Source organism: Eurytemora carolleeae, unplaced genomic scaffold, assembly GCF_000591075.1.
Source record: "Eurytemora carolleeae unplaced genomic scaffold, Eaff_2.0 scaffold218, whole genome shotgun sequence".
NCBI classification, from domain to species: domain Eukaryota; kingdom Metazoa; phylum Arthropoda; class Copepoda; order Calanoida; family Temoridae; genus Eurytemora; species Eurytemora carolleeae.
This window is the reverse complement of record NW_019396368.1, coordinates 223,075-237,066: the sequence shown is the minus strand read 5'-3', so window position 1 is coordinate 237,066 and position 13,992 is coordinate 223,075. Positions and strand designations below refer to the sequence as shown.

General features: G+C 34.8%; 1 protein-coding gene across 1 annotated transcript; it reads left to right on the top strand.

Annotated features, from left to right (window-relative positions):
• Positions 1 to 677: 677 nt before the first annotated feature.
• Positions 678 to 13,837, top strand: LOC111701863 (circadian locomoter output cycles protein kaput; the record flags this gene model as incomplete). The annotated part of the gene is made up of 10 exons (XM_023473324.1): positions 678 to 741; positions 802 to 870; positions 2,984 to 3,081; positions 6,274 to 6,344; positions 7,030 to 7,138; positions 7,568 to 7,620; positions 9,294 to 9,405; positions 9,949 to 10,075; positions 11,565 to 12,425; positions 13,586 to 13,837. Coding segments are annotated over 10 exons (1,581 nt in total), but the record flags the coding sequence as incomplete, so codon positions are not given.
• Positions 13,838 to 13,992: the final 155 nt, after the last annotated feature.

Sequence of the window (13,992 nt, the reverse complement as noted above, 5' to 3'; positions counted from 1 at the left end):
GGTATCCCAATTCCAGACATCATTTCTTGATCAGACCACGAGGTCAACATAATGTTGTAACATGTTTTCAACTCCACAAATTGAAACATACACAATTATTCTCTTAACAACAATTGTGACAATACATTACCTCTTTTTCCATTCCCCTTACTCCCCATCCTCTCCACTTTCACTTCCCATTCCCTTCCCATCCCATTTCCCTCCACATCCCTTCCCCTCCCCTTCGCCTTCCCTTCTCCTCCCCTTCTCCCCTTCTCCTTCCCTCTCCCTCCTCCTTCCCNCAGGTGTTAAAAATTGAAATGTACACAATGTTGGATAAATCACGTTATCATAGAGTAATTTGACGTTTCCTTCTCTTTCCCTTCTCCTTCCCTTCTCTTTCCCTTCTCCTTCCCTTCTCCTTCCCTTCTCCTTCCCTTCCCCTTTCCTTCCCCTTTCCCTTCCCTTCCCTTCCCTTCCCCTTCCCCTCTTTTGTGACCTTTGATTTCTTTCCGGGGGAAATGGAATTATATACACCCCTGCTCAAATTTGAAACTATTTGAAACTATCACCTTAAAACTTACTATTAAGAAATAGCAATTTCAAGCATTTTTTAAATCTCTGGTTTGTTTACAACATTTTGACTTATAGTTTTTTGTTAAAAGATTTTTTTCAATTTTTATTTTTATTTGGTTTGGTTAGGTCGGCTAGTCACCCCACAACTGATAAGAGAATTACCCGTCGTTAACGAGAGAGAAACAGGTAATTACAAAAATGTTTTAGAAACAAATTGGAAAAAAAAATATAATTTTTTTTCTTTAGAGTTTACATCTAGACACAGCTTAGAGTGGAAATTTCTTTTCTTAGATCACCGAGCTCCCCCTATAATAGGTATGATAAGCTTCATTTTGAAATACAATTTTTTTACAATGTGTACAAATAAACGATAAGAATTAGGAAAAGAATCATAATGTGTTACGCACACTGCTGAAAATGAACCATCAGGTTTAAAGTCGAAAACCTATTTTTTTCGGAATATTTTAATATGCAGGGTTCTGAGTTATAATCTAAATTTTTAGAAAATGCCACCTAGGGAATTTTAATTATATCCATTTTAAAGAAATTGTAAAAATCAAGTGCATTTTTAAGTCTAAACTCAAACGTAACTGCAGGTTCAAAGAATAATCAAGACTATTCGGTGTTTTTTGCAATATTTTTAGAACTATTGATGGCAGGGTCCCCAAATTTTGTGAATTTTCCGTAACAGTCATAAGACATGTTTCAGCAAAAAAATCAAAGCCTTAAGTGAACTGTGTATAATTGCCCAATTACTGCCTAAAAAAGACTTCTTGACGTAAAACCAGTAAAAATTACATAAAACAAACTTTTTCGGGCGGCATTTTAACAGTCAGGCAATTGACTGAGGGGTTTGATTTTTTGCTTCAATGAATTAGAGACCATGTTATATACTGTTAAAAAAATATCAAAAAAAAACCCAGAAGAAGCAGATTAAAGTCTTGAAATGATATTTTTGTTTAATTTAAGACCTGTGAATGCACTTGATTTCTACAATTTCTTAAAAATTGATTTGCTCAAAATTCCAAATTGAGAAAATAACTCAGTAGCCTGCATATAAACATAATCCAAAGAAAAAGTTAAGTGTTTTTACTTGAAACCTGATGGTCCATTTTCAGCAGTGTGCTGTTTTGAAAATTGACGAAGATCCTAGATTTAGTTTTTGGTTTACTTTTGACAGTTCAAGGGCGTAAACAGAATTAAATATAGGTGTGGGGGNATTTGAACTATAAATTCAAAACATTTGGTTTCTTGCATATCAGGTACAAGTATAAAATACTTTAAAGGTATACATGCAGTCCAATTAGCTTGCAAGTACTAGTTTATCTTTCTTTCAAACAAAATTAACAGAAACAAGTGTGATTGCTCTGAGTTCTAGGGGAAGGTACTGCCCCCCTTGCCCCCCCTGTATACGTCCTTCAGTTTTGTGATGATTGCTGAAAAAGCCACAAAAACCTTAAGTGTTCATAAAGAAATTATTCGAAAAGTCTCATTCGAACTAGATTTTTTTTTACATAATTTGGATAAAAGTTAAAAAATGAAATCTGAGCAAATTTCTGAATATATCTTTTGATTTTGTTGGTACAAAAATGGTAGACCACATATCAGGGGTGTAAAAGCGCATTTGTGTAGGAAGGCACTTCTTGCTCACGTCAGCGTTCAAAAATATTTTTTGGAGCCCCCTTAAAAAAAAACCTTTTTGGAAAAAATATTGATACCTTTTTTAACTTTGTTCAGCTAATCTATTCGATCATTTACACACTTCCATATTACAAGTGTTAATAAATTATTTATGTAATTTTCTTAAGTGGACTCATTGGACACTCCCTCCCTCTTAATACAGTGGTGTAAGCTTCAAGGGATGAAAAAAAGATAGAAACGTTTTTTAAAAAATATCTATATTGATACTTGTTGTACAGTGTAGTGAGAACAAGAAAACTCTGGAATAGGAAGTTAGGCTCAAATTATTACTTAAACAGTCCAATGAACATAAAACACAGACATTGTGCAGTGTTAACAGACCAATATAACTTAAATGAAACTTTTTTAGTTAAGGGCAAAAGTTATATTTTAAAGTATTTTTTATTTTATGATGTAATTATACTTAAATTTCTGAAGCAAGAAATGCATGAGTCACTTTTGTAGAGAAACCACAACCCGGATATTTAATGTAATACTTGATCAGACAAAGCTTTGAAGGGTATTGTTGTGAATCAGAATCTAATTTATTTCTCACGCGTAGGGGGGGGGGATGTGCACCCAGGTCCCCCGCACTCGTACGCCCCTGACCACATTTTGTAAATATCATGACCAAAAGTTATTTAATAAATACTATTTGACAGAGAATTAATACTAAATCAATTTTTTTTTTAAATCCCGAATGATGAAAGCCGATGTAAAAGTTAAGTATTATGTATCTGTTTTCTAGGATATTTACCCTTTGAACTGCTTGGAACATCAGGATACGATTACTACCATGCTGATGACTTGGATCAAGTTGCAGAGTGCCATAGATCGCTCCGACAGGTTAATATTTATTTCCCTCCAAAGTCCAAAAGGTTAATGCTTTTTCCTCCAAAAGATAAATGTGTTTTTTTTCCGAAAAGTAATTTTTTTCTTCTGGAGGTATATCTTTTCCTCCGAAAGGTAATTTTTTTCTCCTACATGTAAATCATTATTTCCATTCTACAGGTTAATGTTTGTTTCCCTTCCAACAGTTATAAATACTTTTCCTCCAAAAAATTAACGCAGTATTAATTATATATTATGTCAGTATTTCGTTTTTTTGTCCGATCATAACTCATAAACCCCTTAAAAGATTTGCTATAAATTTGGATTGGGTAACTCTGGGTTGATATTTTTAAAGAAAGGCAATTTTCCAGGAAAATCTGGGTTCCAAAAAAGGCATGCTTTATCTGGGTTAAAATTCGAGTTTTCACCAAAGTGGAGGGTTGTAAAATTGATGTCCACTGGATGATATTTGGGTGATATCTGGATGATATCTGCATGATATTTGTGTGTTAACTGGATGATATTTGGATGATAATTGGGTGATATCTGGATGATATTTGGTTGATATATGGATGATATTTGGGTGATATCTAGATGATATTTGGGTGATATCTAGAAGATATTTGGGTGATATCTGGATGATATTTAGGTTTAAACTGGTATTTATCTGGTAGATATTTAGGTGTACACTGGGAATTAAATGGTATATATCTGGATGATATCTAGGTTGAAAGGGAGAAAACTCGCAATATTTCTTGGTTTAAACCCATATAACATCCAGATAAATACTTAGTGTAGTACTGATGTACTCCCAGTATACTCCCAGACTCCTAGACTCTTGGACCCAAATAAGTTATCATGCAGCATACAAAAAAAAATCATAAATGCCAATCTAAATATGTATTTTTACTAAAAATTGAATAAAGTATCAAATGTGTTAATATTCTAAGCACAGTAATTTTTACAGTTACAAATTCAAATTATCAATTGATCTCCTCTTGAGCCTTATTATCATTTATCCTATTCTCTGCCGTGTCCTGAGAAATAAAATCGAAATAGTTTTGATGTATTTTGTTGTACCTTCCATCCATGTTCAGTCCGTTCATCTAAGTTCGTAAATTTACAATCCGTTCAAGCACAGTCCGCCCTTGTACAGTCCGTCCTTGTCTAGTCCGTCCTTGTACAGTCCGTCCTTGTACAGTCCGTCCTTGTACAGTCCGTCCTTGTACAGTCCGTCCTTTACAGTCTGTCCTTCTACAGTCGGTCCTTCTACAGTCCTTCCTTGTACCGTCCGTCCTTGTACAGTCCGTCACAGTCCGTCCTTGTACAGTCCATCTTGGCCGTCCTTGTACAGTCCGTCTTGTACAGTCCGTCCTTGTACAGTCCGTTCTGGTACAGTCCGTTCTTGTACAGTCCGTCCTTGTACCGTCCGTCCTTGTACAGTCCGTCCTTGTACAGTCCGTACTTGTACAGTCCGTCCTTGTACCGTCCGTCCTTGTCTGGTACAGTCCGTTCTTGTACAGTCCGTCCTTGTACCGTCCGTCCTTGTACAGTCCGTCCTTGTACAGTCCGTACTTGTACAGTCCGTCCTTGTACCGTCCGTCCTTGTACAGTCCGTCCTTGTACAGTCCTTCATTGTGCCGTCCGTCCTTGTAAAATCCGTCTCTCCTTGTACAGTCCGTGTCTAGATTTGTATTTGCATTTAAGTATACTTATATAAGATAATGACGGAATTTCTCCAGATCTATCTAGATCAGGGGGGGTGGTATTTCTCTCGAAAACGAGGAGGCTCAACAACTTGTGAGAGAGATATCAGATGGCTCAGAGAATGGTTATTTTGATAAATTCTTTTCAAAAAATTGCATTTCTTAGCATTGTTTTACACGGTTCTTGTTCTAGGCAAAAATAATATTCAGTTTTATAATTACGAAAATGCAAAAAATGTGTGGGTATATAGAAAAAAAATCCGCGAAACATTTTTTCATAAAAACTGTTTTTTTATAAATCACTTGGAAAGTATTTAGGCTGTTCTCTTCCAAGATTTCATAAAATCCCGTTCGCGAAATTAAATAGAGATGAGTTCCATGAAAAATTGTTAGTGCAAATTTGGACCAAATATTAAAAAATAAAATATCAAAAATAAATTTACGGTTTACAAGTATTCCCAATTATAAATTGAATTTCAATAACAAAATTGTTTAAATATATATAAAAAGAAAATTTGTGAAAACTCTTTTATTTATTTATTAATATATTTTATGAAACTTTGAAAATAATAGAACATACATTATCTACTCCATTTCTTAGAAAATAGTTAATGAGGATTTTTTTAGCATCAAATATTTTGGCATTTGGTTCATTTTATTTCAATATTTTTCCACCTAAAACATGAAACCTGCAAATAAATTTAAAGTGTACACGAAAACAACGCTAATCCCGTTTTTTTGCTCACCCTGTAAAAATATAAAAATATACCGGATTATCAATGATTCACTTCTAAAGGAACTGTAAGCGAAATTTCAAGTGACCCTCCATGCCAAATCAGGTGATTTACAATAGTTCCCTTGAAACCTTTATCTGATCAATAATGTGGCAGATATTGCTATATCTTCTATACTGCATACATAAAGTAAACCATATATAAATAGTTGCACATTTTTTGCCTGTAACATAATAATTGGTTTGTGTAATTTTAGCAATAAACTATATCTTATCTTATCTTATCTTATTGTGATTTTTCTAGGTTTAAAAGTGTTTATTTCGACTTGTTAATTCCTACATTTGTTCCTGCAGTTATAGAAATGCGCAATTCACTTTTGTAAAGAGACCCCGATATGAAATGGTGAAACATTGATATCTTATTAATTAACGGTCAGACAAAGCTTTTAGAATTACCATTATAGGGAATCGGACATCTTTGTATTGAGGGTCACTTGTAATTATGCTTACAGTCCCTTGTACATAATCTATTATAACGAGTAAGCAAGTTAATAGCTGATTTATATCATTCCAGAAAAAAAAACATAACTTCTCCTATTATATGGTTTAAACTTTAAGGTTGCTGGCCGCTGGGTCTTGTAAGTTGTATGCACAAGTTTATTTAAGATATTATTGTGAGAAGGGTAGAACTGGTTATTAAACTCTTATCTACTACGCTTTATACCAAATGATTTTTTAGTTTTGAAAATAAGGTGATTTTATTTTTAGACTGGCGAGTGTACCTCATGTTACTACAGATTTCTAACAAAGGGTCAGCAATGGATTTGGCTTCAGACAAGGTACACTGTACACACTATTTTGCCATTGTTCTGCGGCCATGTTGGATATGATTGGCGGCCATGTTGATCATGTTTGGCGCCCTTGGGCATGTTTGAAAGGTTTGACGTCCATGTTTGTCATGATAGGCGGCAATGTTAGAAAGATTTTACGTTTATGTTAAGATCTACCCAAAGGAACTGAGTTCTTGCCACTATCTCATCCCTATATATTTGCAACATTTGTATACTTTCAAACTTAAATTGTTTGATCTTATAGAGTGCATAGGTTGAAATATCAAAGGTCTACGACATCGGGTTGCAAAGATAAAGACATTGAAACATCCAGAGTGTGTTACAAGAACTCAACTAAGTTTTGGTTTGTTGTTTATGTACAGTGCTATCTTCAAATGGTTGAAAGTGAGACTTTATTCAGTTATCTTTGATTTTTATCTCAATAAGTGAGTGACTTTTAATTTATTTCTTATAGCAATGGTCTTTTTTTCCAACTCAACCAAAGTCCGACTTTTTTCTCAATAAATGTACCCGTCCGACGTGTGTACGAGTCCGACGTTTGTACCAGGCCAACGTAATTGTACCAATCCGACGTTTGTAAGTCCGACGTGTGTACAATCAGACCTTTGTAACGTCCGACGTTTGTTGAATCTAATGAAATTTAAATTGGTTAAATTTCTGAATTTGTTTTTAGATATTTCATCACATATCATCAATGGAACTCTAAACCTGAGTTTATTGTTGCAACTCACAAGGTTGTAAACTACGAGGAGGTTCTAATCAGTTCTAGGAAACAAGAGAAGGTTAGTTAACTGCAGCGCTCGGCACACTAAAGTCTGCCCTAGCCACAGCGCTCAGCCCAAGCATTGTTTAACCTAGCCCAGATATTGATTAAAATTTAATCGATTTGGGGTTTTCCAAAATATGATTGTTTGTGATGATAATGGGGTTAGGTTTCAGTTCTTATTTGCTTATTTTTTATAAGAAGCTTTTGATTTTATTTGTAAAGAAAAGCTAATATGGTAATGCCATCACCACTGAAAACATTTATTTTAGTAAAATGTTTTCTTCTTCATCTTTTCTCGTGAATCGTTGTTAATCATTTATGGCTGGCGATTCTTTTAAGAGTCAAATTCGAAATCGAATCAACAAGTTGACAGTTCACTCTAATATTTAGTGAAAGTCTATACAAATGCAAAATGTATAAGATCAATGACAGTAAAATTGTTTAGACTGAATCCCTTCATGATTCTGCGGCTTCAAATAGATCTGGGAAATCATTCAGGTATTAGTATCATAACACTATCATAATCTTATCAATATAATACATTAAATAAGACAAGTAGACAAACGTTTCAGAAAATTACCTATAACATTAATATTTTGGCACGACGTGCTATAAAGTTGTTGGACTTGAATTTTCTCTATATCTCGAAGGTTCTCGCCTTTTTAGGTTATACTTTGTCCTAAAACTGTGAACAAAAATAACAGTGTTACAAATAGTTATTAAGATCGAATAAACTAAATAAGGTACGGTCGTGTAAATTTAGATTAACCCCCATTTAAAAAAATGGGACTGTCCGATTCACAACGATATTTTTGAAACTTTTTTTCTTTTTGATTAATCTGTTAAGTGCTGAGAATCAATTAAATAGTCAATTTTCTTTAAAGGAAACCAATAGAGTTTCGTACTTTTAAACTTTTATAATTTCAAATATTTTTTTAACAGAAACATCCTTTTAATCCTATTGCTCTCTATGTTATTGATTTGAAAATTAGATTTTGAAACTTGTTAAAACTTAAAAGTTAGATTAACGTTTAGATCTTGTATATCACACCTTAACTTACATAACTTCAATACTTATATATAAGTTTTCAATAAAAGACTCGACTAAAGGAATTTATATTTCCCCTCAATTTTCTAAACGCTATAGCTTAACAGCCTGATCACCATGTTTAACTAAAGGGTGTAAAAGGGAGTGTTCACGAAAAATGAAAGTAGTTATTATAGGGTTACGGCGAAAAATAAGAGCTTTTGATCGCTACTCATCTTACTTCTATCTGTTGCGTCTATTAGGACGACTCTTGCCAAAGAACGTAGCATCCATACAAATTCATAAAATTGCAACATTCAACTCGAATCGTAAAATAATCAACTTAATTCCAAACAAATCATTCAGATAGTAATCGATTATTTTTTCGACGCATTCGGATATATTTCATAATATTTTTTATCTTGTTTTTAAAATAATATTTCGCTGGCGCTGGATTTTCAAAGATTCCTGGAAAATATAAAAATGTCGTCTTTATTATCAAACATCCTGGAAAGAGGAATACATGTTTTCAAAAGTAACAACATTTCAGATTAAAGCCTTGACCTGAGATACAAGCCACTAGTAAACTTTAAAATTTAAACAAAACGAACTATAGTTGATGTGAGATACAAGCCAGTAAACTTTAAAATTTAAACAAAACGAACTATAGTTGACATGAGATACAAGCCAGTAAACTTTAAAATTTAAACAAAACGAACTATAGTTGACATGAGATACAAGCCAGTAAACTTTAAATTTAAATAACACGAACTAGAGTTGACATGAGATACAAGCCAGTTAACTTTAAAATTTAAATAAAACGAATTATAGTTGATGTGATATACAAGCCAGTAAACTGTAAAATTTAAATTTAACGAACTATAGTTGACGTGAGATACAAGCCAGTAAACTTTAAAATTTAAAAGGCAATTAAAAGTTGCAAAAATATACGAATTAGTAAATGAGAGTGTGCGTGTTGATTTATGTCAGTCCTAATTTTGTAATTTCATTTTTGGATTGATTTTGGTAGGGCGTCCTTAAGCGTATTTCATTTGCTTAATACGTATTTTTTGTTTTTTGATTTGATTTGATTTGATTCAGCTCTGGTTTGATTAATTGTTTAATTGATTAATTGATTGATTAGATCTGGTTCTCCAACGTGGTCAAGTATGAGTTCTCTATGTGGATCTACGAGTACTGGGTTTGCTAGTTCCAGCAAGATTAGTCAGGAACCTGGAGAACAGATGAATTTTCAGGTAAAATTACTTCCGCCGTATCCCCACATACCCCTCATCTCCTTCTTTATGTAAAAAATGCATGATATTTATTGTAAGCGTAAACTTCAAGAGACCCTTCAAACAAACTGCAAAGACGAAAATGTCTGATATACAGCGGTACCCTTGAAACCTTAATTTGATCAATAATGTAGAAGATAAAGTCGTTTTTTAACTCTCAAGTGTTTAATTTGGATAATTTCTTCATTGCTTCTTATATGCGTAAGTAACTTTCGCAAATAAACCACAAATGAAAATAGACAGTTTAAAGAAAATAAAAATGGATATTTAATTCATACGTGGATATTTTTTAATGGGACTGTTGTTTAATGGGCATTGCCATTTTTGCATGGAGGATCACTTGAAAAGACGCTTACAGTCCCTTTAATTGGAATTTTATGGTTTTATACACACACACACACACTCACACCCACACCCTCTCAGTCTCACACACACTCCCTCGCATGTATGAATAACTACCATGTCTTGTTACGGCATTTTTTAATCTTTTTAATTTTGTTTTAGGGAGGATACAGAGCTAGGAATAGTCGGAGTTCCTCTAGGATCGGTAGCATAGGGATGACAAGTATGCAGCTTCTTCAAGAACCTCAGTTCCTACATGATCAACAGTTTATGTCAGAATCTATGTCAGGTGATTTTTTATGTCAGAATCTTTGTAAGCTGATATATTAATGTCAGAATCTATGTCAGATGATATACTTATGTCAGAATCTACGTCAGGTGACATATTTATGTCAGAATCTACGTCAGGTGATATTGTGAACCAAAGAGGATTCACAATTGTAAATAATAAAGTACAGTTTATTGCTCCCAAGCGAGAATATGATTGTTAGTCTGATAATCTAACCCAAGCCAAGCGCTAAAGGTTATTGAACTCTTAGTATGTTTGCAACCTGATGATCCAAGAGGCCAGGCCAGTACCAGAGCAGGGAAAGGGTAAAACGGGATTCTACGGCAAGGGAAGAAAGGACCAGGATCAGCCATATTGAATTCCCCATATATAGCTAGAATTCACTTAGCATCGAAAAGGAGAAGTTCCATGGAATATACATTCGTGACTGTGGGCGAATGTCGTGTTGAAGAAGAGTTAACTGATCATTCGATCCCCAGTTTGTATAATTTACCTGTAAATAAAGTTTTGTTGCAAACATGTTTTATTATTACACTCAATCTTGGCTTTTTACATTCAGTCCTCTTTTAAGTCTATAATATATTGCGATGTGGTAATAGGGCGTTCCTTAAAAATCTGATTGATTGATATTTATGTCAGAAACTATGTCAGGTGATATATTTATGTCCGAATCTATGTCAGGTGATATATTTATGTCCGAATCTATGTCAGGTGTTTTATGATGTCAGAATCTATCTCGGGTCATATATTGCGATGTGGTCATAGGGGGTCCATAAAAGTCTGATTGATTGTTATTTATGTCAGAAACTATGTCAGATAATATATTTAAGTCATAATATAGTTATAAATTCATGTCAGAATACATGCAGGTGATTTGTTTATGTCAGGTGATATTCTCATGTCAGATTCTATACTAAGTTTTACATCAGAGCTAAAAGCTTTAGAATAGGATACCTTTAATCCCGATCACTTAATTTGAATATCCTGTTAACACTTTTAATTTCCTTAATCCGCTCTGGGTCTTTCTTTTTCTCTCCCTGGCAGTTTCCGACAAATATGAGTTAACTCACTCAATGGCGCGTAAAATTTCAAATTTCCTGGCTTCTCTGATTGGCTGTTTTGGTTTCTCCAAACGTCACCGAATTGGTTCAGTTATAAACACTTTCTCGATATCCACAATTCTAAAGTTAAAGGTAGCGGCCAAAATCTGTTACTCGCGAATGCCCCAATGAATTATAAGAAGAGAGATTAGTATATATTTTAGGGTTAGGTTAGGTTTAGACACCTTCTGGGCCGCTCGATGCGGCTGGGACTGGCTAGGGGGTTAAGCGCCACGACTAGGACAGCCGCAGCTAGAACTGGTTCTCTCTCGGTCTTAAAATTTATTGCGGCGTTCGCGATTAAAACAGATTGGCCGCTGCCAAGTTTTAAGCTAAGATGAGATATATGCTTGTGAAATAAATGAAAGATTAAATGTTGTTGTTTTTAGTCGACTCACGGCAGAGCTCTGTTCACAGTTCAATGTACGATCCTCAAACCAGAGCTCCAGCGATCATTGTACCACACGATCATTCATCATCACACACTTTACTTTCCATCCCTCCTGCGAGTTTATCCGTTCTTCCTTCCCCCTCCTCCCCTGCCCCTCTACTACCCGTCTCCACCCTCCTCCTAGCAACCTCCTGCCAGCCTCCTCTAGTCCTAGGTTCCTCCCCCCTACTCGGAGCTTCCTCCCCCCTACTCGGAGCTTCCTCCTCTCCTATATCATCGACAACCCCTTTTAATCCTCATGACTCCTCCTCTTCTCGTGCTCCTCCTCTTCATCCCTCCCTACTCACACCTCTCCTCCTTTCCCCTGCTCAGCTTCAGCTCCAGCGTCAACTTAGATCCAAGCATGCCGAGCTCAGCAGGCGGATACAGCTGCAGCAGCAGGAGCTTCTTAAACTAGGGGAGCAGCTGGAGATAACCCAGCAGCAAAGTGTGGCGGCTGAACCGAAACGTGTGATATCCATCCAACCCGGAGGGGAATATGAAATTCCTATCCAGCAGGTTCAGGGCCCTCCTCCTTCTCCTCATCCTCCTACATTAGATTATAGAAATCCAACCACTGCTACTATACCAGATTATAGAAATCCTCATCCTCCTCCTTCTCCTACATCAGATTATAGAAATCCTCATCCTCCTCTTACTTCTACACCAGATTATAGAAATCCAACCATGCTCAGATCCTTATCTAACCCGACTCAGGGGTTGCACAGATCAGATCCTCTCAACCAAACTCAACAGAGGTCATTATCTACCATAGGAGATCATTTAACCGTCCCCCAACAGCGATCATTATCGTCTAGAGGTGGGTTTTTAAATACGTAAAATCGGTCTTTTAATTTTAGGACTACTCTTTTTCGATGACAGTCTTAATGCATGTCGAAGTGTTATTTTAAGTGAATCCATGTATAAAGATGGCAATGCCCAATTTAAATCTCTACCCTATAAAGGGACCATTAACTTGTTTGGGTAATTTGAGGGTAAAATAAATAGCTTATTAGCATTTCATTGATTGATATTAGTCTTATTTTTCAAAGACAACTGTGACCGGATGAAAAGTCGATTTCTCGTTTAGAATTCCAGCGCAAAGATACATAGATAGACACTATTAGATGCTTTATGTCATAGTCGTGGATTTTTTTTTAAATATTCAAATATTAGATTAAACTGTAGTATCTAATAGTTTATTGTAGATGTCTTTCAATTTTTTCCAAATTATTATAAAATTGTCAGTTTTCAAATTATAGCTTATTTTAAACATTTGACGGATTGGTACGATTTTTTCCCTTTGTATAAACATATGTTTGAACATGAAAAACGTTAATTTCTTGCTTATTCTAAAATCAAAGTATTCATATTTTTTATATAAAATGGCTGTCAAAGGATGTAATTGAAATATGATAGTTTTACGTTTAAATAGTATCCATGCAAAGGTATCAAACGTACCGTACCTATATGCTGGAATACTAAGCAATAAATCGGCTATTTCTGTGGCTATAGTTATCTTTGAAAAGTAAGACTATACAAATGAATAGCAACTAGGCTAGTTAGCTTATCATTAAATTACCCAAATACTTAAACGGTCCCTTTAAACCTTTGACTAATCTACGGATAATAGTCTATGACTTCTTACAAGGAAAAAAAGATAAAGATTGAAAGGGTATTGTTGTAACAGGTTCCGTCTTTTTTTCGACTATTCGGTTTGTTATTTAAAAAAATATTATCTATATTTTTAATAAGGTCATTATTTTTTCTTTTTTGTTGACATGATGACAATTAACACTGAACAGGGGACTAGATTTAATGAATAGCATGAATTAGTTGAACGTGTCGTCGGTTCTCTTGTAAGCCGGGTCAAGCTGAAGAGAAGTGGTTTTTTAATCTATGTTATTTTTGAACTACTTCTATTGATTAAATCTGATCCCGGATTCTTTAAACTGCTAAAATTGATACTTTATTATCTAGGATGGAATCCTTTGTGATTATCTAAAAACCAGAGGATAAATATTTATTCTGACTTTCAATAATCTTGTTGTTTTGGACCTCACAGGCCATCAAACAATGTACAATGTACCTTAAAGTGAAATAGATTGAAGAAAAATTGTAATGTAAAGAAAAGATGGCCGCATATCAGTGAGTACAAAGAGGAGTTAGTTCGTTTAATACTGTTGCCATTATTATGCTAGCTTAGCCATACAATCTTCTTATTCATAATGTGCTTATGTTATTGTTTTTTTTTAAATCATTTATGTTCTCTAATGAGGGAGGGAACCCCCAGACACCATCAGCCTCCCTTTGCAGAACACTAGCCTCCCAGATTTTCTAGGCAGACTGAGCCTTCACTATGCAGGCCAAGCCTCTGCTATGCAGAC